General features: G+C 43.6%; 1 protein-coding gene across 1 annotated transcript in view; it reads left to right on the forward strand.

Moving 5' to 3' along the window:
• The window catches only part of dync2h1 (dynein cytoplasmic 2 heavy chain 1), a 407325-nt gene that overhangs the window by 64194 nt on the left and 318686 nt on the right, over positions 1-24445 (forward strand). The window contains exons 36-43 of the mRNA XM_084065527.1: positions 2331-2536; positions 3926-4108; positions 7863-8045; positions 9601-9824; positions 12039-12157; positions 17354-17553; positions 18491-18622; positions 22009-22141. Coding sequence (XP_083921653.1) covers positions 2331-2536; positions 3926-4108; positions 7863-8045; positions 9601-9824; positions 12039-12157; positions 17354-17553; positions 18491-18622; positions 22009-22141 — 1380 coding nt within the window. The remainder of the gene's footprint in view (positions 1-2330; positions 2537-3925; positions 4109-7862; positions 8046-9600; positions 9825-12038; positions 12158-17353; positions 17554-18490; positions 18623-22008; positions 22142-24445) is intronic.

Raw genomic sequence — 24445 nt, forward strand, 5'->3', positions numbered from 1 at the left:
GAGCTAGTTAAAAGGATGTTATTTATCGTAGAACGCTGAAATTGAACCACTGTTGGTTTGCGGGAACATGCTTGTACCGTAATGTCGCTGCTGGGTGAAACCTGTCCAAAACTGTTACTTTTCAGGAAATGGAAAAAGAAAGAACATGTGTTCCATTGGGTCCAATGTATGTTATTAATGATTTTGTTATAAATCTATATAGTATAAATCTCTTATTATTTATTCACAAAACCCACAGTCTAAAGCACTTTCACTTTCAAACATTTTCAGAGAAATAGACAAAATAGCGGATCTACAAACTCACATCACGTTGCATCGTGTTCTGCGCTTGTAGATATGACATTTTGGCTATTATTTTATGGGGGAAAAAAACATAAAAAGTTTAAATAATATGGGACGGGAAGGTTTCTGCCCGACAGCATCTATATACAGTATGATCTAATAAAAAAACACAGAAAATAATTTAAAGTAGCCATAACTGCTTCCAGTCACAACAGATTCCAGTAGGTGCTATTGATTGATGAGACTTTATGGCTCTGAAAGTGAATTTAAATTGATTTGATCCAAGCTGAATTAAATTACACATACTCTAGCACTTTGTGCAACCCGCACACAGCATCAAGGCACTGCTCATCTGTGGTGGAAGATGCACTCAGACTGTTTTAGTTTAGTAAAAGTATAAAGAGCACAATGTAGAAATACTACAAGTTACAAGTAAAAGTTATTTGTTCAAAATGTTACTTGAGTAAAAGTATGGCAGGCATAAATATTGGCATTAAAAAAAACTTACTAAAGTAAGGGGAGAACAAACTATCTAAAATCTATAAGCTCACAACAACGCGTCGCATTGCAAGCCATTGTAAGCTAGTAGATCTTCTATTTTTTAAGTATCCGAAGTATAAAAACGGGGCTTAAGTGGTCAGAACGGTGGGCCGCGTGCATTCTCAGAGCATGTTTATTTAAGATTTTTTTGGGGTCTTTTTATGCCTTTATTCGATGGACAGTAGGTTGACATTAAATGGGGAGAGAGATGGGGAGTGACATGCGACAAAGGCCGTCGGGATCGGGACTCGAACCCACGACACGCTGTCAGGCTACACTGACTGAGCCTATAGGTGCCTGGACCGCTACGCCAGCAGCCCAGGCCAGAGGGTGTTTATTTCAATGATCAATCAGTCAATTGTGTTCCGGATTGGATCAATGGAACCAACGCACACCATTTTTTGGGCGGTGCAACCGCCCCTATATGTGAGGTTTGGACATCGATCCAAATTGCACCCCCCCCAACCCTGCGCTGTGATTGGCCACCAGTGTACCCCCCTAACCCTGCACCATGATTGGCCACCATGACTCTTTTTATTCAGGACTGTGATTGGCTAGAAACACATGACACATGTGCATAGCCCTATAAATACGCGCGCACACATCCATCACTGTGATGACCATTGTGACCACACCGCGGTGATTTTTATAAACATTTTAGTGTTATATATCTTTGTGTTTCACCAATTATTTGGGGGCCCACTTGCAACCAGTGGGCCCCGGGCCCCACAGGTTGGGAACAGGCTGCTCATACGTTATGCTTTGGGTCTGGTGTCTCTGAGCCAAACAGACAGTTAGTTCGGCTGCTCCCACTCTGCTGCCAGCTTTTATGGTCCATCTATCTGCCCAGGGTCATTAGACTGCTCTGCCAGCCAGTTACTTCAAGCAGCTCCACTCAGCGATGCCACTGATTGCAGAGTAGCCTTCCTGCCAAGCCTGCTGCCGTAGAGCATTGGTTCTCAAAGTGCGGTCCGGGGACCCCTAGGGGTCCTTGAGGGAGTTCCACGGGGGTCCCCAGCTAAATGATAGATTAGGAACCAAATGGACCCTTATGAGTCTGTAACTCTGAGAGTGTATAAATGGAACCTAATGGACCCTTACGGGTCCATTAGGTTCCATTTGTACACTCTCAGAGTTAAATGAACATAGATTTTACTATATAAATTGGGGTCCAAGAGATAGAAATTTCATTAAATGGGGGTCCGTAACCATTTCTATCTCTGGGGCCCCAATTTATATTGTAAAATCAATGTTCATTTAACTCTGAGAGTGTACAAATGAGTCTCAGAGTTACAGACACATAAGGATCAATTTGGTTCCTAACTATTCATTTGGCTGGGGACCCCCTGGAACCCCCTCAAGTACCCCTGGGGGTCCCCGGACCCCACTTTGAGAACCAATGGATTAGATGACAGGTTGAGATTGTTTAGTAATGATTGTGTGTGTGTGTGTGTGTGTGTGTGTGTGTGTGTGTGTGCGTGTGCGTGTGCGCACGTGTGTGTGTGTAGAGTCCAGCATTCTGCAGCTGAAGTTGAAGGCCCTGATCCTGGACATCATCCACAACATCAGCGTGGTGAAGCAGCTCAGCCAATCGGGCGTCAGCAGCCCGGACGCCTGGGCGTGGAAGAAGCAGCTGCGCTTCTACATGGGAGCGGACAAAAGCTGCCACATACACATGGTGGACGCACTGTTCAGCTATACTTATGAGTACCAGGTATGTGTTAATATAGGACTTATGCTGCCACGTGCACAGTTCAGCTATACTTATGAGTACCAGGTATGTGTTAATATAGGACTTATGCTGCCATGTGCACTGTTCAGCTATACTTATGAGTACCAGGTACGTGTTAATATAGGACTTATGCTGCCACGTGCACAGTTCAGCTATACTCATCATGAGTACCAGGTACGTGTTGATATAGGACTTATGCTGCCACATGCACAGTTCAGCTATACTTATGAGTACCAGGTAGGTATAGACAAGGCACATACTGCCACATGCACAGTTAGCTACACCTATTGAGGTCCTGGCCCCAAAACACTGCCTGTCCAAACTAAAGCGCTGGGGGGGGAAAACAGTAGTTTTTTTAAGCTTGTTTTAATTCGTCAGACAGCTGTAAAAGCTACTTTACTGCAGGCTTTAAACGATGCCAAGAATGCTTCACTTTAGTTTCACACCATGCTTCTACTCGGAAAAGCCTCGCGTTCCTGCAGTGATGCCGAGCGATGCAAAAAGGGATGTTAAAGTATTGTTGTGTTGAAAGGTTGAACATTTTAACCCATTAAGACCTGAAGCCGATTCTACATGTCTCCTAAAGCTCAACAGTTTTATGAAAAACGAATGTTTCTATATCAGTGGTGCTCAATCTTTTTCATGTCAAGGACCCCCAAAATTATATGTATTTGGCCGCGGACCCCCATCAAAATATTTTGTTCCAGGGACCCCCCCAGAAGCAAAGATTTGAGTTAAAAATGTTCGCTTTAAAAATATATTATGTTCAAAGATTTGCACACATTTTCATGATTTTTCAAAAATAGCAGATCTACAAGCTCATAGCGCGGCACTCGGTGCCGCGCTATGAGCTTGTATATCTGCTATTTTTGAATAGCCCAAAGTGTAAAATAATGCTTTTTAGTTCAAATCTAAAAATGACACAGTTCCAGGTATTAATGGGTTAAAGTATTCCCGATAACGAATACCTGCTGACAAATTACACACTCTCACACACACATTTACCTGAACATTTTAGTGTTCACCACTAGGGGGCAGTTTTGGTCCAGGTATGAGAAGATGGATGTGCTTTTGGTTCCTAGAAATGTCTTCTTTCTGCTGCAGTCCCTCTGCAAAACAGCTGCCTAAACCCCTTCACCTCCCCTTTACTGCCCTCCATCCATTCATCTTTCTCTCTCTCTCTCTCTCTCTCTCTCTCTCTCTCTCTCTCTCTCTCTTCCCCATCTTGTCTGTATCTTTTTCTTCCTACCCTACAACTATCTCCTGATCGTCCCTTCACTTCCCTTCCCTTCTCCCTCCGTCTCCTGTCTGTCTCTCCATCCATCCCTCCTCCTCTCTACTCCCTCTCCTCCTGTCTGCGGCGTCTCCCAGGGGAACGCCGCTAAGCTGGTGCACACGCCGCTGACCGATAAGTGCTACTTGACGCTGACCCAGGCCATGAAGATGGGCCTCGGGGGGAACCCGTACGGGCCCGCCGGCACCGGCAAGACCGAGTCCGTCAAAGCCTTGGGGGGGCTGTTCGGACGACAGGTCCTGGTGTTCAACTGTGATGAGGTACAGTATGCCAGTGGTTCTCAAACTTTTTCATGTCAAGGACCCCCAAAATTGACACTTATTAGCCCGCGGACCCCCAAAAAAAGATATGCCAGGGAGCCCCATAAGAGAAGATTTTTTATGGCTCTAGCAGTGATTATCAACCATTTTAATTTCAAGGACCCCCCAGTTTGACCCAGCTTTAGGGCTACAGACCCCCATTTAATGGCATTTCTATCACTTGGACCGCAATTTATATTGTAAAATCTATGTCAATTTAACTCTGAGAGTGTACAAATGGAACCAAATGGACCCGTTAGGGTCCATTTGGTTCCATTTGTACACTCTCAGAGTTACAGACCCATTTGGTTCCATTTGTACACTCTCAGAGTTACAGACCCATTTGGTTCCATTTGTACACTCTCAGAGTTACAGACCCATTTGGTTCCATTTGTACACTCTCAGAGTTACAGACCCATTTGGTTCCATTTGTACACTCTCAGAGTTACAGACCCATAAGGGTCCATTTGGTGCCTAATCTATCATTTAGATGGGGACCCCCTGGAACTCCCTCAAGGACCCCTGGGGGTCCCCGGACCCCACTTTGAGAACCAATGCAGTATGCCAAAGCACCCGACAGATCAAGGGTTCCCAAACTTTTCAGGCCGCGACCCCCCCAAAAGAATCATATTTCATATTTGAACTGGGGACCCCCCACCCTGGCAAGCACTTGGAATTGTAGGCATTCCATTTAGTTTGACTCGGTTCCACAGATAAATATTGTGAAAACAGCCAAACTACAAGCTGTGAGCTTGTAGATCGGCTATTTTCACAATGTTTGCCTCTTTCTGATGTGGTATTTGACAATTTTTCCCTCCCCCAAAAACTGGCCAATTGTGTTGGCGTAGACGCTCGGTGGACTCGAACGCATAACCTCTGAGGTGGTGGGCAGGCACTTTACCACTGCGCCACCCGAGCACTCTCACAGAGATTTGTTGATTAAAAAAAAAGAAGACACACTTTTCCGTTATTTGATTAGCCCATTTAGACCGGGAAAGTATCTCTACCATTTTGGATTTCTTTGGATATTCTTGGATTCTTGGATATTCAAAAATAGCAGATATACTGCCGCGCTATATGAGCTTGTAGATCTGCTATTTTTGAAAAATGGTGAAAATATTGTGCAAATCTTTGAATATATACATTTTCAAAGCGAACATTTGTAAAATATTTTGTTCCAGGGATCTCCTGAAGCAAAAATTTGAGTTAAAAATGTTGTTTCAAAAGCAGATCTACAAGCTCCGTGAGCTTGTAGATCTGCTATATATAGTATAAAATAGCTAAAAATCTAAAATGACACAGATACGTTCCCACAATGGGTTAATGGAAAAAGGTAATGGATGATGGATAGTTAGAGAGCCCTACAGTCCTCATTTTAGCACAGAACATAATGATGAAGGATCTGAGTGACTCGTCTTCAGCAAAACATAACGGTAATTATAATGAAATGAAAGCCAGTACGGATCCAACAAACATTACAGCCATGGTCACATCCAGCCGTTTTGTATTAACCCATTGAGACCTGAAGCCGATTCTACATGTCTCCTAAATCTCAACGGTGTATTCTGAAAAACGTATGTTTCTATATCAGTGGTGTTCAATCCTTTTCATGCACAGGACCCCCAAAATTATATATATTTGGCCGCGGACCCCGATCAAAATATTTTGTTCCAGGGACCCCCAGGAGCAAAGATTTGAGTTAAAAATGTTCACTTTAAAAATATATATATTCAAAGATTTGCACACATTTTCACGATTTTTCAAAAATAGCAGATCTACAAGCTCGTAGCGCGGCACTCGGTGCCGCGCTATGAGCTTGTATGTCTGCTATTTTTGAATAGCCTAAAGTGTAAATGCTTTTTTTAGCTCAAATCTAAAAATGACACAGTTCCAGGTCTTAATGGGTTAAAGTGAATTCAATTCTCTGCTGCGAGCTATCCTCCCATCTGCCATTTAAAATATTAATGTGCAAAGACATTGCACAGTGCATTTAAAATGCATCCGTGTAGTATTTTTGAAAAGGATGCGATGCAGATGTATTTTCTCATGATTCTCATTACTCATTTATTGAACTGCGGTTTAATTTCCGCGTGTGCAATTCATTCAGGCTTCAGGGCCAAATTGCAGGCATTGAAAGTTTGATGAATAGCATAACAAAAGTATAAATTCCTCCTTACTGGCTGTTTACGCCAGTAAAAAAAAATAAACTTGTTTTTCTTCAAATGTAGTCTGCAGTAGTAGCAACTCAACTAAAATGTTAGTGTCACATCACAGGTTTACAGACACAGAGAGACAGAGACTGCTGTAAATGATGACAGTTAATATTATATTCAATATTGAGTCATGCATTGCAAAAAAACAACTTACAGTTGATTTTGAATGTGCTTAGGGTTGTAGATAACAACACAAACAAGAAGTAATGCTGTGTGTGTGTGTGTGTGTGTGTGTGTGTGTGTGTGTGTGTGTGTGTGTGTGTGTGTGTGTGTGTGTGTGTGTGTGTGTGTGTGTGTGTGTGTGTGTGTGTGTGTGTGTGTGTGTGAGTGTGTGTGTGAGTGAGTGAGTGTGTAAAAACTTCACACTTCAGTGTGAAGGTGGCAAAGGTCAGACCAAGTGGGGGGTGTATGGTGGGCTTAATAGGCCCGGCTAGCTCAGTCGGTAGAGCATGAGACTCTTAATCTCAGGGTCGTGGGTTCGAGCCCCACGTTGGGCGCAGGCTTTTAATAACACAGGAATCACTCACACACACATCCCATCATAACCTAATCTTTAATGTACTTAATTATTGTATTGTGTGTGTATTACTATACTTTTGAGGACTACATGTCCACACATGTATAGAATTTGAGAAATAGACATTATGAGGACAATTCTCCTGGTCCTCACAAGAAACAAAATGGTTGTTTTATGGTTCAAACATATTTTTCCGTTAGACTTACAATGAGGAAAAGATTCAGGTTGGGGTAAGTATTAGACATTTAGAGTTCAGGTTTAAGGGTTAGACCTAGAATTATGCCTCATTATACTTAGTTTCGTGCTGGTGTCGTGCACCGAAAAATAGCAGATCTACAAGCTCACAACGTGTCGCACTGCGACACGTTGTGAGCTTGTAGATCTGCTATTTTAGGCTTACGGTAAAAAAAAAAGGCAAAACATGTTGATATGCTCACTAGTATTGTAATGCAAACCTCTCTCTCTCTCTCTCTGTGTGTGTGTGTGTGTGTGTGTGTGTATACTTGCGAGTGTATACTTGCGAGGACCACGTATAGTAGAATTTGAAGAAGTATACATTGTGAGGACCGTTCTCCTGGTCCTCACAAGACAAATGGTTGTTTTATAGTTAAAAAAAACATTTCTAGACATACTTTTACCATTAGAAAAATATTCAGGCTAGGATTAGACATTTAGAGGTTAGGTTTAGGGATTGGAATTAGAGTTAAACATGATTTATACTTAGTTGCGCGCCAGTGTCATGTGTGAGCTTATAGATCGGCTATTTTTCGGCTTTAGGCTTACGGTTAAAAATGGCAATTATTTTTTTAAATGGCATTCATAACATGGCTGTCCTAAAGTGTTGATGTCCTCACAAGTATAATAATACAAACGTGTGTGTGTGTGTGTGTGTACTGTGTGTGTGTGTGTGTGTGTGTGTGTGTGTGTGTGTGTGTGTGTGTGTGTGTACTGTGTGTGTACGTGTGTGTGTGTGTGTGTGTGGCAGGGCATCGATGTGAAGTCCATGGGGCGTATCTTCGTGGGCCTGGTGAAGTGCGGAGCGTGGGGATGTTTCGACGAGTTCAACCGCCTGGAGGAGGCGGTGCTCTCTGCCGTCTCCATGCAGATCCAGGCCATCCAGCACTCCCTGAAAAACCACACACTCAACTGTGACCTGCTGGGCAAAGAGGTCGGCACGGAGACGTATACTCCAACACACGCGCACACACACACATCCACACGCGCAGGCGCACGCACACACACACACACACGCACACACGCACACACACACACACACACGCACGCACGCACACACACACACACACGCACACGCACTAGCAGAACACATCAATTATACAGTCACATTCCTACTGAAATAGCCTGTGTTGCCTTAACCACTTAACCAATTAAGACCTGGAACTGTGTCATTTTTAGATTTGAGCTAAAAAGCATTATTTTACACTTTCGGCTATTTTTGAAAAATCGTGAAAATGTGTGAAAATCTTTGAATATATATATTTTTAAAGCGAACATTTGTAACTCAAATCTTTGCTTCTGGGGGTCCCTGGAACAACATATTTTGATGGGGGTCCGTGGCCAAATACGTATAATTTTGGGGGTCCTTGACATGAAAAAGATTGAGCACCACTGATATAGAAACAAACGTTTTTCAGAATACTGTTGGGATTTAGGAGACATGTAGAATCAGCTTCAGGTCTCAATGGTTATTAAACAACATTGTATTCAACAACTTCATTGGGTTGTGCGCCTGTTATTTGGTGTTTTTTTATGTAGAGGGAAAAATGCAGTGGGTCTAGTATAGAGCTCTGGGGGACTCCAGGTTCCAGCTTGGCAGCGGCTGGGACTGCAGCACACGTTGGCACAACGTGACAACCCTTTAACTGTGGGGAGAATGCCAAAACCTCGGTCAATCAAAAGTTAACCGAAGATGACTCGGCAGATTCCATTAACAGGGTCATAGTATGGCTGTACATCAAATCAACTCAACTTTATTGTCACGTCACAGGTTTATAATTCGGTCTCTGTCGGGTGGAAACCTCATATATGTCCAAAACTGTTAATTTTCAGGATTCAAATACAAAATGAGAAAAAAACGCAGATCTACAAGCTCAAAACGTGTCGCTTTGTGCCACGTTTCAAGCTTGTAGATCTGCTACTTTTGACGCGTTTGTGTGACGCTGTAGTATGATCAAGTAGGGCGTAAATTTACGAAAAACACAAAAAAAGTTAAAATATGGAGATACAAGGTTTCTGCCCAACTGCAGTGGTGGAAAAAGTATTCAGATATTTTACTTAAGTAAAAGTATCAATACTGCAATGTAGAAATACTCTGTTACAAGTAAAAGTCCAGAATTAAACATTTACTTTAGTAAAAGTACAAAAGTATTGGCATCAAAATGTACTTAAAGTACCAAAAGTAAAAGTACTAAAATGTTTGAAAATAGCAGATCTAAAAGCTCACAACGCGTCGCGATGCGATGCGTTGTGAGCTTTTAGATCTGCTATTTTCAAATAGCCTAGGTATAAAATAGGGATAAAGTGGTTAATGTATGTTTTATCATGTAATAATTTACATCTGCAAAGTAACTAGTAACTAAAGTTTTCAAATAGTTGTAGTGGAGTTAAAGTACAATATTTGCCTCCGAGATGTAGTGGGGTAGAAGTAAAAGTATTGGCAGTTGGAAATACTCAAGTAAAGTACAAATACCCCCCCTATACCCCAGGTGGAGCTGGACCCCAACTCCGGCGTGTTCATCACCATGAACCCGGCGGGTAAGGGCTACGGCGGGCGACAGAAGCTGCCCGACAACCTGAAGCAGCTGTTCAGGCCCGTGGCCATGAGCCGGCCCGACAACGAGCTCATCGCTGAGGTCATCCTCTACGCCGAGGGCTTCAAGGATGGAGAGATGCTGGGACGCAAGCTGGTGGCCATCTTCAACCTGGCCAGGTATCACAGTGACAAGAAAAGAATAATGTATATGTTTATATATTTGGGGAGTTAGACTTAGTGATAGGATTTAGGTTGGCGTTCAGTGGCGTGCACAGACATTTTGAGGGGCAGGTGCTCAAGTAAATTATACTTTTTTTTTGTTTACTTGGTCTGCTCTTTTTTCCCTCTACACCTATACCTCTCTCTCCTATACGTTCTCCTCAGAAAAGGGATGCTTGGTTTCGAGTGGTTATGGTAAAAAGAAAAATCATATCACATAAAGATTTGGCGGACCCCCTGTAGTAACTCTGAGGACCCCCTAGGGGTCCCGGACTTTTTTTTCTTTTTTTCAAAAGGGCACTTCTGGAGGGCAAAGGGCAGGTGCTCTAGCGCCACCTAGAGTCTATCTGTGCACGTCCCTGTTGGCGTTAGGAGTAAATATTTAGAGGTTAGGTTTAGGGGTTATGGTTGGAGTTATTTTTGCACACGTGTGTGTGTGTTAAAAATGAGAAGAAAAATAAATGGCATTCATAAAATCGCTGTTCTAAAATGCTGATGTCCTCACAGGTATGGTAAACATGTGTGTTTGTGTGTGTGTGTGCGCGCGCACGTTTGTGTGCATTCGGCGATGAAATCGGCATGTCTGAGGTTCATGGGCTTATACTCGATGTCAGTGTTTGCTACTAAAGTTGTGTGTGTGTGTGTGTGTGTGTGTGTGTGTGTGTTTGTGTGAGTGTGTGTGCGTGCGTGCATGTCTGTGTATTTGCATGTGCAAATGTGTACAGTGTGTGGTCTCTGTGCTTCTAGTGTGTGTGTGTGTGTGTGTGTGTGTGTGTGTGTGTGTGTGTGTGTGTGTGTGTGTGTGTGTGTGTGTGTGTGTGTGTGTGTGTGTGTGTGTGTGTGTGTGTGTGTGTGTGTGTGTGTGTGTGTGTGTGTGTGTGCTTGTTTAATTAACCTGTGTGGTGTGTGCATGCTGGCTCTATTTGAACCAACCTAATTACACCACCGGCTCTGGGTGGTGTATTGATGCATGTGTCATTATGCATTACCTACCACATTTAAACACAGCCCTAATCACGTCTGTGTGTGTGTGTGTGTGTGTGTGTGTGTGTGTGTGTGTGTGTGTGTGTGTGTGTGTGTGTGTGTGTGTGTCTGTGTGTGTCTGTGTGAGTCTGTGAGTGAGTGTGCAGTGTGTGAGTGTGTACTTGATTGTTTGTTTGATCTCGTGCATATACAGCAAACGCAATTTCCCTGTCGGTGTGTGTGTGTGTGTGTGTGTCTCTGAGTGAGTGAGTGTGCACGTGCTTGATTGCGTGCATCTACAGTAAAATGATTTCCTCCTTGTTTTATGGTTAGGCTTCAAATTAGGAAAACATTCAGGTTAGGGTTTAGTTGTTAGGTTGGAGTCATGTGGCTGATTTATGACTTAGTGAGCGCACGTGTGTGTGTGTCGCACACTGAACATCGCAAATCTACAAGATCACATTGCATCTGCCATTTTGGGTGTGTGACTCCCATGTGCATGTGTAACTAGGGATAAAATGGAGTTTATGAAACCATTCTAAAATGTTGATATTCTCACAAAATAACTGCTCTTTTCAGGATTCAAATAAAAAAAATAGCCAAAGTAGCAGATCTACGTCGTGACACTTTTCGAGCAGATCTGCTACTTTTGCTGCTTTTGTGTGACACTGTATGATCAAGTAGTCGTTAATTTACAAAAAAAACACAAAGTTAGAATATGGAGATAAGAGGTTTCTGCCCGACAGCGACCATATTTTAACCCATTGAGACCTGAAGCCGATTCTACATGTCTCCTAAATCTCAACAGTTTTCTGAAAAACAAATGTTTCTATATCAATCTGTGCTCAATCTTTTTCATGTCAAGGACCCCCAAAATGATATGTATTTGGCCGCGGACCCCCATCAAAATAGTTTGTTCCAGGGACCCCCCAGAAGCAAAGATTTTAGTTAAAAATGTTCGCTTTAAAAATATATATATTCAAAGATTTGCACACATTTTCACGATTTTTCAAAAATAGCAGATCTACAAGCTCGTAGCGCGGCACTCGGTGCCACGCTATGAGCTTGTATATCTGCTATTTTTGAAAAGCCCAAAGTGTAAAATAATGCTTTTTAGCTCAAATCAAAAAATGACACAGTTCCAGGTCTTAATGGGTTAATACACAAAGGTGTGTGTGTGTGTGTGTGTGTGTGTGTGTGTCTCTTCAGGGAGCTGTTGACCCCCCAGCAGCATTATGACTGGGGTCTACGTGCCTTGAAGACGGTGCTTAGAGGCTGTGGCAGTCTCTTACAGGAACAGAGGAGGAGCCCTGACGGCAAAGACAAGAGTAAGAAACAACTCGCCTTCTTTTTACGCCCCAACTTTAGTCGTCATGCCAATTATTTCCTCCCCCACTCACTGCTGCTGTGTCCTACTGGCTCACTTGACAGTGAGGAGCCCCACCCGAGAGGACGTAGAGCCTTCGTGCTACTCCCCCTGCCCAAACCCGTAGGAATACATGCAATGACAGATATCATCCTCTCGGCTTCCCTCACCAATAGGCTCTATTCACAGCAGCCATATTATGAAGACATTCACAGGTGTTACCAATGATACTAATGGAGGCTCTGTTCCATTCTGGTCAAACAGACTCAGGGTGCTGATATTGTGCATGTTGGCCCACTGGAAACACTCTGTTACACCAGTGGGTCTCTACAGTTGGGGTCCAGGGACCCTCATGGGCTTCCAAATGGCTCCTTACAGGTGTGTAACTCTGAGAGTGTACAAATGGAACCAAATGGACCCGTAAGGGTCCATTTGGTTCCGGGTCCATTTGGTTCCATTTGTACACTCTCAGAGTTGTGGGGGTCGTGGAAACCACTGTGCTAGACTAAATGGAACAGAGCCTTCATTAGTATCATTGGTAACACCGGTGAAAGAAGTGATAATATCGTATAGATGCTTGACAAAGCCGCCTGCGTGGTTTCAAACCCACAACCTCCACCATAAAGAGCTCCTATTCTGTGCTCTTCACTCAAGGGACGGGGACGACAAAATAATTGCGATTACCGATATTATCGCGATTATCAAATATTGCGTAAAACTCTTAGAATGTCACTTTTTTTTGACCACTTGCACCGCAGCATACATATTTTGGGGGGAACATTAGCCAAAAATAGCTGATCTACAAGCTCACAACGTGCGTAACGGCATGCATTGTGAGCTTTTGTAGATCGGTTATTTTTGGTGAACAGATTTGGTGTGGGCTCACGAGACTACTTTGACGCTAACCAAGGGGAGCCCAGGGATTGAACCGGAAACCTCACTATTCCCAAGCAGCCGCTCCACCTCCTGAGCCAACCGCCGTGCCAGTGGCACTTCCCACTATTACATGCACGACAGAGAGTGGGTGAAATCAGTGTGTGTTCTACCGTGTTATGCTATATACATAGTACTGTATGCCGTCCAAGGCTATTTGAAAACAAATCTTATACCCTCCAGTAACCATCCGAGGAAGCGTATCTCATTGGTTCTCAAAGTGGGGTCCGGGGACCCCCATGGGTCCTTGAGGGGGTTCCAGGTGGTCCCCAGCTAAATGAAGGATAGTTAGGAACCAAATGGACCCTCATGGGTCTGTAACTCTTGAGAGTGTACTCATGGAACCAAATGGACCCTAACCCATTTGGTTCCATGTGTGTACACTCTCAGAGTAAAATTAAGATCGATTTTACAATATAAATGGGGGTCCCAGAGATAGAAGTGCCATTAAATGGGGGGCCTTAGCCTAATGCATGTCAAACTGGGGGTCCTTGACGGGAAAAAGTTTGAGAACCACTGGTACGCAGGAGGAGGGGCTGGGGGCAGCAAGAATGTAAACTTCAGTTCAAATAAGCCTTTTTCATGTGATAATGTGGCGTCTGAGGTGAAGGCTTATGCGTGGCTATTGTCTTGAAGTGATAATGACCCCTGGCCATTGGAGTTCATTATAATTCACACATTAAGCCATTACGACCAGGAACGGGATCTGTGTCATTTTAGATTCATTTGGGCTATTCAAAAATAGCAGATCTACAAGCTCATAGCGCGGCATGCCGCGCTATGAGCTTGTAGATCTGCTATTTTTAATATACATATTTTTTTAAAGCAAACATTTGTGACTCAAATCTTTGCTTCGGGGGGGGGGGGGGGGGGGGGTCCCTGGAACTAAATATTTCGAGATGGGGAGTCCGCGGCCAAATACATATCATTTTGGGGGGTCCTTGACATGAAAAAGTTTGAGCACCACTGATATTACAGCAACATGCGTTTTTCACAAAACTGTTAGGATTTAGAAGACATTTGTAGATGCGTTCCCGAATTGAATGGGTTAACTACTTAACAATAGAGCGGTTATTTCATTCAGTGACCATGCGTGGCGCGTACATTCACGCGCATGTGCGCGGGCCGTGCGTGTGGGAGGGAGGGAATAATTATAGTGTGCCCTCCAAAAAACAAACAGAAACACACCACTGGGTGAAATCCTCTGTGAAAAGAGTGCAGGTTGTCTTCAGAAAGCAGCACCTGTTCTTCTGCCCACCACCCTCCTCCTCCTCCTCCTCCTCCTCCGACTCTTTGAATGCTGACGCATCGGCAGCGTTTAACCTTAATCCTCCTAAAGAAACCAAAACAAAAACAAAGCAACTCTTTGATTCCTTCAAATCTTTCGATCCCTTGCCCTCCTCTGTCTCGTTGTCCTCCTTCTCTTCTCTCTCTGTGTCTAAAAGTCACTGAGATTCAGGGTTCTCTCTGTTTACCTGAACTCCCTCGCTCCCCTGTCCCCCCTCTGACCTCTCTGTCTCTCTCTGTGATACCCGGCTTGTCGATATCTCTCCCACTTTGTTTGCACTTTCATCTCCCACACTCTCCTCTCCTCTCCTCTCCTCTCCTCTTAAGCTCTCTCTCTCTCTCTCTCTCTCTCTCTCTCTCTCTCTCTCTCTCTCTCTCTCTCTCTCTCTCTCTCTCTCTCTCTCTCATATCCCCATCTTTCTCATCCTGTATTTCTGTGTCCCTGTCGTCCCATCTCTCTGTGCACCTGTCTGTCTGTCTGTCTCTGTCTGTCCGTCCGTCTGTCAGCTCTGTGTGTTGTGGCCAAGTGTTTGTCTCAGCACTCAGCAGTAAAAAAAACAAACGCCTCATTTGTGCCTTAGGGGACGGAGAGAACAAAAGTATTGACTGACTCCTAAATCATGACAGGGTTCAGTAATTAGCACATTTATAAAGGAGATGGAGGGGGGGGGGGCATGTTCAAGAGCGTAGCGCTAACGATCGGACAAGTTAACTTTTGTAACCTCTCTTTTCTTTCTGTCTCCTGTACTAAAGCAATAAGCCACGCAAAGGCCATGTTTTACAGTGTATTTTAGAGCCGGACTCCCCTTTTCCCGGTGTTTCGCCCAGGTGGGCGTGGTTTTGTGGTTAGGTTTAGGCATAGTTTCTGTGAGGTTAGGTTTAAGGTTAAGGTTAGCCATAGTGTTTGTGAGATTAGAGTTAAGGTTAGGTTTTGGCATAGTTTTTGTGAAGTTAGGGTTAGGGTTCTGTTTAGGCATATATAACCCACCTGGGCAAAACACCAAAGAAAGAGGGAGTCCCATTTTAGAACGGCTAAGAGGCAAAGTGCAGCTTGAAGTGGCCTCCGAAGTGCCTCCGACCCAGTTAGACCTTCTACAATCATGGTAAACCACGGCCTCGTGTGGCTCATAGCTTTTCTAAAACGGCCAAATATGGCAACAGGAAAATCATAGACTTACATCCCAATTAAAACTGGGCAGTTAATAATAATAATAATAATAATAATACATTTTATTTGTATTGCACTTTACATTTGAAACAAACCTCAAAGTGCTACAGTACATAATAAACAGATAAAAAGGAGGAACCATTTGCATCATAATCAAAAAGTCTAAAACAGGATTAAAACATGTTTAAAAACAAGTTTAAAAAGGAGAGACAGGGTTATTAAAACCGGCTTAAAAAGCTAACCAAATGCTTTGTTAAAATGGTAGGTTTTTAGTGCTCTCTTAAAAGTGTTCACAGACTGTGGAGCTCTGAGTTGGTCTGGGAGTGAGTTCCACAGCCGGGGGGCAGCTGCATGGAAAGCTCGGTCTCCCATGGTGCGAAGGTTGGTGTGATGTTCTTTGAGTTTATTAGTGGCAGGGTTAGGGGCAGAGCATGTGAGCGGAGCGGAGCGGGTGAAAATGCCGCTCCGCGCTCCAGGGGGCTGAAATGCCGCTCGCTATTCGCTCATGTTAAACCCCCCCGCGCTCCGCTCCCCGTCGCTCCTCGCTCACGTTGATTTGCGCAAATCTCGCTCCACGCTCCGCTCAAACCGGGTCGCTCAACAGTAAAAAAAAGAAAAGAAAAAGAAAGTAGAAATTCTAATGACATCTCGGTGCGCTGTGCACTGCGGATGTCTGTGTGTCTCTGAGTCCGTGCGACCGGGCATGCTCAAACATTCGGTGCGCGGCCCCCGCGAGGGCGGCCTGGAGCGGGAGGCGGTCCTCGCTCTGAGTAGCGCTCCAACCTTTTTATAACCAGCTCCGCGCTCACGTCAAAATCGCGTCGCTCCGCTCGCGCTCCGCTCCGCTCGCGCTCCGCTCCGCTCACATGCTCTGGTTAGGGGCAAAGAGTCTTGCTCAGGGACACCTCGCCATTGCCAGGGATCGAACCTGGTACCTTCAGTTTCCCAAGTGGCCTCTCTTCCCATTCAACTATGGCTACCTTACTGTTTATTTTTCAAAGAACCCACTCAAGACAGCGGAGTCTAGGGGTTTGAATCCACTATATGAACACAATTGGCACGTGTTCAGGGGAGTGAAGCTGAGTGCTGAGTGTCACATGAAAATATCACCCTCCCCAATGATACTGTTAAAACATGAATAAATAAAAACATTTTCATGCAAAAATAGAGAAAATAATAGACTTACAAGCTTGCAAATCGGCAAGCTCGGCAAGTTTTTGAAAATGTATTATTTAATTAAAACCAATTATGTTTCATAATCAATTAAATCAACCAGGGACGTGCACAGATAGACTCTAGGTGGTGCTAGAGCACCTGCCCTTTGCCCTCTTGACCAGAAGTGCCCTTTTGGAAAAAAAAAGTTTTTTTTTTCAGTTTACAGCAGGGGTCTTCAACAGGAGGTCCGGGACCCTTAGGGGTAGTTACTACAGGGGGTCCGCCAAATCTTTATGTGATATGATTTTTCTTTTTACCATCACCACTTGAAACCTAGCATCCCTTTTCTGAGGAGAACTTTAGCCAAAAATAGCAGATCTACAAGCCCACAACGCCTCGCGCTACGAGGCGTTGTGGGCTTGTAGATCTGCTATTTTTGGCAAAGAGGTATAGGTGTAGGGGGAAAAAACAGCAAACCAAGTAAACAAAAAAAAGTATAATTTACTTGAGCACCTGCCCCTCAAAATGTCTGTGCACACCACTGAAATCAACTAGTTTGACTAACTGTTGCCCCCCCCCCCCTCCTACACTGTGTTTTCCCCTGTTGTTTTCCAGTCCAGGAGAGCAGTCTGGTGGTGCAGGCGTTGAGGCTGAACACCATGTCCAAGCTGACGTTTGCAGACAGCTCCCGGTTCGATGCCCTGGTGCGAGACGTCTTCTCTGGGGTGAGCTTCACCGACGTCGGGGAGCAGGCTCTGACGCGCACCCTGGAGCAGGTCTACAGAGAGGCCCGTCTGGAGCTCATACCCAGCCAGGTACGTACTGTAATGAGGTTTACTACTTTATTTGTGATTCAAAACCTTGATATTGAACCGGAAGCAACTCGATAAAGACTTGAACCCCAGCATTCCCAGTATTCCGGGGGGCGACAATCGCCCCAAAATAGCCGATCTATAAGCTCACAACACACCATCTTGAGCCACGTTGTGAGCTTGTAGATTGGCTATTTTTGGCGAAGAGATTAGGTGTAGACAGAAAAAAAAGCGGGCCAAGTGCTTTGCAACTCAGTTCTGTTTTACTAAGAATAGAGAGTTTAAGCCCTATATATTTGGTTTTACAGCAAATAGAAAATACCAGATCTACATGCTCACAACGGCTCAGGTGTTGTGAGCTTATAGATCTCTTTTTTTCCCACCACTTCAGTGGCCTTGAGATTGCAGTGTCCGCCCTGAGGTTGGCAGGTCGGGGTTTGATTCCCCGACCGGGTCATACCAAAGACTATAAAAAATGGGACCCAATGCCTCCCTGCTTGGCACTCAGCACTAAGGGTTGGATTGGGGGGTAAGTCCCTGTGACATACTAGCGTCATGTCCAGGGGGTGTACTTGTACATCAAGCAGCCTCACGCTACAGAGATAGGCACCGGCACACATGGCTCGGCAAGGCTTGCTTACTTATTTTTGCCAATGATTGCCTATTTCTGTGGAATTATTATGACAAACCCAGAATAGGAACACTACTTTATATGCGAGTAAGTTAGGTGTGTGTGTGTGTGTGTGTGTGTGTGTGTGTGTGTGTGTGTGTGTTCTACAAACAAAGTGGTCCTTTTCAAGAAAGCTTTTTCAAGCTTTGGGTTTGTTTCTCAAAGGAGCGGACAGATGCACGGACGGGCGGACGGATAGACGGCTGGACAGAACAAACAAACAGACAGACAGACATTTTTCTTTTATCTTCTGCTCTCTCTTGCATGCAGATGAAGAAGGCTCTGGAGCTGAATGAGCAGCTCAGACAGAGGATGGGCGTGGTGATCGTAGGACCCAGCGGAGCAGGGAAGTCCACGCTGTGGAGGATGCTCAGGGCAGCACTCAACAAGATGGGCAAACTGGTGAGTTGGAGGGAACAGGACCATCATGTTTGTGTGTCTATATCACTGGTTCTCAACGTTTTCAGGTCGTGACCCCCCAAAATAATCGTATTTGAACTGGGGGGACCCCCCCCACCCAGACAAGCACTTGGAACTGCTATTTTCAATAAATGTTCCTCTTTTTTATATTATTTCACAATTTGGCCAATGTTTGGCCAGTTTTTATAGTATAGTTTGTTGTTACTTTTGATGTAATGGTCCTTTTCTTTCTCTTTCTTTTTTTTTGCTTGAGGTATTAAAAAGGTCTTAAAAGTCCTTAAATTGTCGCTTCACTGTCATCTGGGGATACCCCCCAAAGAAATCATTTGGCGACTCTCCTGGGCATCCACAGGCTGAGAATCACTGTTTTATATCACTGGTTCAAACTGCTGAATTGGAGGGAAGAGGACCATCAGTGTTTATGTGTTTATATCACTGGTTCTAAACCAGTGGTTCTCAAACTTTTTCATGTCAAGGACCCCCAAAATGATATGTATTTGGTCGCGGACCCCCATCTAAAAATATTTTGTTCCAGGGACCCCCAGAAGCAAAGATTTGAGTTACAGATGTTTGCTTTAAAAATACATATATTCAAAGATTTGCACACATTTTCACGATTTTTCAAAAAATAGCAGATCTACAAGCTCGTAGCGCGGCACTCGGTGCCGCGCTATGAGCTTGTATATCTGCTATTTTTGAATAGCCAAAGTGTAAAATAAAGCTTTTTAGCTCAAATCTAAAAATGACACAGTTCCAGGTCTTAATGGGTTAATGTTCTAATGACATGACCAAAATAGGGACTCAAGGGTTAAAGTGATTTAGAGTTTTTGGGCTAATCCATCAGCTGATCGGACATAAAGACTCTGTGTGCGTGTATGGCTGTTTGGATGCACGGATCATGTGCGTGTGTTGTAGCCTCGTTGGCGCAGTAGGCAGCGCGTCAGTCTCATAATCTGAAGGTCGTGAGTTCGAGCCTCACACGGGGCAGTGTTTTTTTTGTTTTGTCAAACATTCACCTAATGTAATAACAGTGTAATAACAATAATAATGTTTTAAAAGTGTAATAACAGTGTTATAACATAGTAATTATAATATAATTATAGTGTAATAGTGTAGTGATAACATTTAATCTATTCTCATCCATTTTCTAATCCATTCTTGTGTGTGCGTGCATGCATACGATGCATGTATTTATGCGCGTGAACAGGATGTGTAGCCTCGTTGGCGCAGTAGGCAGCGCGTCAGTCTCATAATCTGAAGGTCGTGAGTTCGAGCCTCACACGGGGCAGTGTTTTACACAGGATGGGGTACAGATAGTAGGTGCAACAATAAAGAATTTTGCTATGTTCACACTGACGGCTACAAAGCAACAAGCTACAAATCATGTTCAATGGAAGCCAGCTACATGAGATACAGACTGATACCTGACTCTCCAACAAACTAAAACACTTTTCCAAGCCTGGCATTGGCCAGACTGATACCATGGATTCACTCTCACGTTTCTCCCCTGTATCAGTCTGGACTTCGGCCCATAGGGAGCGATAATGAGAAATCAGAAAATGATTTTGATGCTTTTTCAATGTTGTATCCGCCACCGGGTTACGTGGTCAGATGGGTGGGCCGCGAAAAACCTTTTGAAATGTTCAAGTGGGCCCTGATCCCAAATATGTTGAGAATCACTGGTTTATATTAATGTTTAAAATCTTTCAAAATAGTTGAAATGTTTTTGCGCGTGGGTGTGTTTGTTTGCTTGAATGCATCCGTGCCAAATTAGGATGTGTGCTAGTAGCCTCGTTGGCGCAGTAGGCAGCGCGTCAGTCTCATAATCTGAAGGTCGTGAGTTCGAGCCTCACACGGGGCAGTGTTTTGGTTTTCAAATGTTCACCTAATGTAATAACAGTGTAATAGCAATAATAATGTTATAATAGTGTAATTATAATTTAATAACAGTGTTATAACAATGTAACAACAGAGTAATACTAATGTAATTGTAACGTAATAGTGTAGTAATAATAATTCATCTATTCTCATCCATCTTCCAATCCATTCTTATGTGTGCGTGCATGCATGCATGCCTCACATGGGGCAGCAGTTTTACAGAGGACCGTAGCTGCAAAGACTTGTGCTGTGTTCACACTGACAGCTTCAAAGCAATAAGCTACTAGTCATGTTCAATGGAAGACAGTGACATGAAGATGCAACCTGACACCTGACTGTAGTCGCTGCGTATCAAGTTACAAAAGATGCAAAAGGGAATTGAGCTGGTTTCAACATTTGTGAAGATTTTTGATTGAGGTTGAGTCCTCTCACCAGATGCCATTGTTCAGTAAAGCAGAAGTCACAAAAATACATTTATATCCAAAATGAGTTAATAGCACAGCAAGACTCATAGAGTAGTCAGTATGTCTGACATAAATGTCAGAGCTTAAAATAAATAGCATGAATGTAAATATGAAATAAATGCCTAAACATGTAGGTAAGATATAAGATTAGAGATAGCCGATGCTAGAATGTGCTAAAAAATGACCTCAGTTTCGACCATAATGTTGCAAAATCGCGGTAGCATCCGCAATTCATTCCCAGATTGTTTGGAAAGGTATCACTAGTCTGTTGGCTTGTGTCTAATGTAAATCTCAAAGAAAGATGTATTAACAACTAAAACTGGTGTGTAGATGTTGCTATTATTAATCCTTCTGAGCTTTTCCAACCGTTTTTTTTTATTACTACTCGTTTATATGATGTTTTTGCACAGTATTGTATATCTGTCTGTCATTAAATGTTTTGATGAATTGGGTACACAGGACCCCAATGGAAATGGTATAATCCTCTTAGCAGACCAGGGAACACAGAGAGCCCATAAACAAAGGAAATGCAACCCCCGCTATGCATGATGGGATAGATATAGTAGAGAGCATAGTACTATCTCTGAATGTGAGCCATTTAAATGGTGATTTCTCTAGTGAATGTTTTTTAACTTGACTTCAGTTCTATAAGCTGTAGTTTCAAAACGATTCACTCAATCTAATTAACCAATATCTCATTATTTGATTATGACTCTATGATTTTCTGCTCTCCTATGAAATGAAAACACTCAAATGCTAAAATGCTGACACTCATGACATCAATGAGTGTGTCGAGCAACACTGCAACGCCGATTTGGCGACAGTCTAACTGACCATGCATGGTCATTGTATAGATTGTATAGAAATCCATCCGTCTGATTAACCACACATTTTGTCCTGAAAACCTGCTATTTTTGCTATTCTTTCTTTTTATTATACTTTTATTAAAATCAATATTGTTTTTTTAAATAATCAATGACATTGATCAGTTGGTTTAACCGTTGCCCCCGTGCTATTCCCCTGCAGGTGAAGCAGTACACCATGAACCCCAAAGCCATGCCCAGACAGCAGCTGCTGGGACACATCGACATGGACACCAGGGAGTGGGCCGACGGGGTCCTCACACACAGCGCCAGGCAGGTGGTCCGAGAACCGCAGGGTGAGCACCAAAAACACACACACACCGTTCTAGATCAGTGGTTCTCAACCTTTTCTGGATCAGGGCTCCGCTTGAAAACATCTCCAAAGCGTTCGCGGCCCAGTGCCCACCCATCGGACCACTTAAGACGGCAGACCCTCGGGTCTGCCGTGTTAAGTAGTCCGATGGGTGGGCCGCGTGCATTTTCAGAGTATGTTTATTTTAATGGTCAAATCAGTTGATATTGTTCTGGCTTGGATCATTCAAACTAACATAGAATAATTTCCTGTTTATCGGTATCGCAAACAACATATTTTTTTTCAAGGTTTTAACGAGAACAATTGAAAAAGATGACATTATATTTTGATATTAATGTCATGTTATCATTAAAAGCTTTGTGTGTTGCCAATGATTTGTAGCCTGGTAAACCCTCCCTCCGGAAATCTCATTTCCATTTGATTTCAGAAAGGAGTCTGGTCTGAAACGCCTTTCTCCAATAATCGCTCTGCTCGCCGAGCCGACGAGCCTATCAGCGTCGTCGCTCATTGTTCTGTGATTGACAGCGACAGTTGGCCAATCAGGTGGCGAGTTCGAGTGAGCCCGAATGAACCCGAGTGCAGCCTGAGAGCCGCCGACAAAAGACGAACGGCAGCCATTGTTGTTTGTGCGAGTGCCCTCACTTCTTACTTTCAGTTTTATAACGCTTTCAAACTTCTTTTTTGAGGCACGGAATTTACTTATAAGATATCGTTTGGATAGAATTTAGTTGTTTAACTTCATATATGTGGTCAATTAATCATGACAGAGCCTATTTAAAAATATAAATTTAGAGAACCGGCAGGGGCGGAGAGTGACACGCATGTATCCCAATAAGGCAACCTATTTTCGGCATGGCCGTCCCAAAAGTCCCGTTGCGTCACATAGTCTGGAGCTCGTCAAAATGAACTGCTCATTGGCTGAAGGGGAAAAACGATCATTGGTTGAAGGGGTTGTCAGTCAACGGTATTACTCCCGCCCAACTCCAGCCCACAGCGATTATTGCAGAAAGGCGTTTCAGACCAGACTCCTTTCTGAAATCAAATGGAAATGAGATTTCCGGAGGGAGGGTTTACCAGGCTAAATGATTTGGGGACCCACTTGCAATACTCTTGCGGCCAGGGACGTGCACAGATAGACTCTAGGAGGTGGTGCTAGAGCACCTGCCCTTTGCCCTCTTGACCAGAAGTGCCATTTTGCCCTTTTTTCAGTTTACAGCAGGGGTCTTCAACAGGGGGTCCTCAGAGTTACTACAGGGGGTCCGCCAAATCTTTATGTGATATGATTTTTCTTTTTACCATAACCACTCAAAACCTAGCATCCCTTTTCTGAGGAGAACTTTAGCCAAAAATAGCAGATCTACAAGCTCACAACGCCTCGCGCTGCGAGGCGTTGTGAGCTTGTAGATCGGCTATTTTTGGTGTAGAGGGAAAAAAGAGCAGACCAAGTAAACAAAAAAAAGTATAATTTACTTGAGCACCTGCCCCTCAAAATGTCTGTGCACGCCACTGCTTGCGGCCCCCGGCCCACAGATTGAGCACTGTGAGACAGGGCCGGAGGAGGAGAAGAGGAAGAAGAAGAATCCAGAAAAGCGTCTGCGTATATATTTCACATCAAACTGTTCATTTGGTGATGCCTCATTCATACAGGTTGATACAAATCAGCTTGGTTTCAAAACCGACCTTGTTTTGTCATACAACGGTGTCCCGCAGAAATACCCAAAGGAGCCGATCTGCAAGCTCACAATGCGTCGAAGGGCAATGCGTTGTGAGCTTGTTAGATCTGCTATTTTCTGTATTTTTGCATATTTTATAGAATAGTTTTTTGTTTTATATAATGATTAAAGAGGCTACACCATGAATTAAAAAAATATATATTATATATAAATATTGCCCCCTAATATGTTTTAAACAGGTTGTAAGCCTAAAAAACATCCATATATTTTTTCTCACAATCTGACTGTCTGTCATTCCAAGCTTTTTCAGCTGCAATACCAAAACGTCCTTTTGGGCAGGGGGGGGGGCTACTGAGCAATTCTGTCTGGCCATCATCAATGCAATTTCAAGGCAAGTGATGTCACTTGCCCTGCCATTCTGAAATGGCCTGTTCAGACACGCCCATTCTGAAAATCTCTGAAATGAGAATGAATGACTGAATGTTAAAAAAAAAAAAAAATTGGGGTACAAGAGACACTGGGGAGCCCAAAAAATACTAAAAACCTTAAAGGAGACACACCATGAATTTAAAAAAAATATTTGATATTTAATATCATATGGTGTATGTCCCTCA

This window comes from Gymnoscopelus microlampas (assembly GCF_963454915.1).
Source record: "Gymnoscopelus microlampas genome assembly, chromosome: 8".
Classification (NCBI taxonomy): Eukaryota; Metazoa; Chordata; class Actinopteri; order Myctophiformes; family Myctophidae; genus Gymnoscopelus; species Gymnoscopelus microlampas.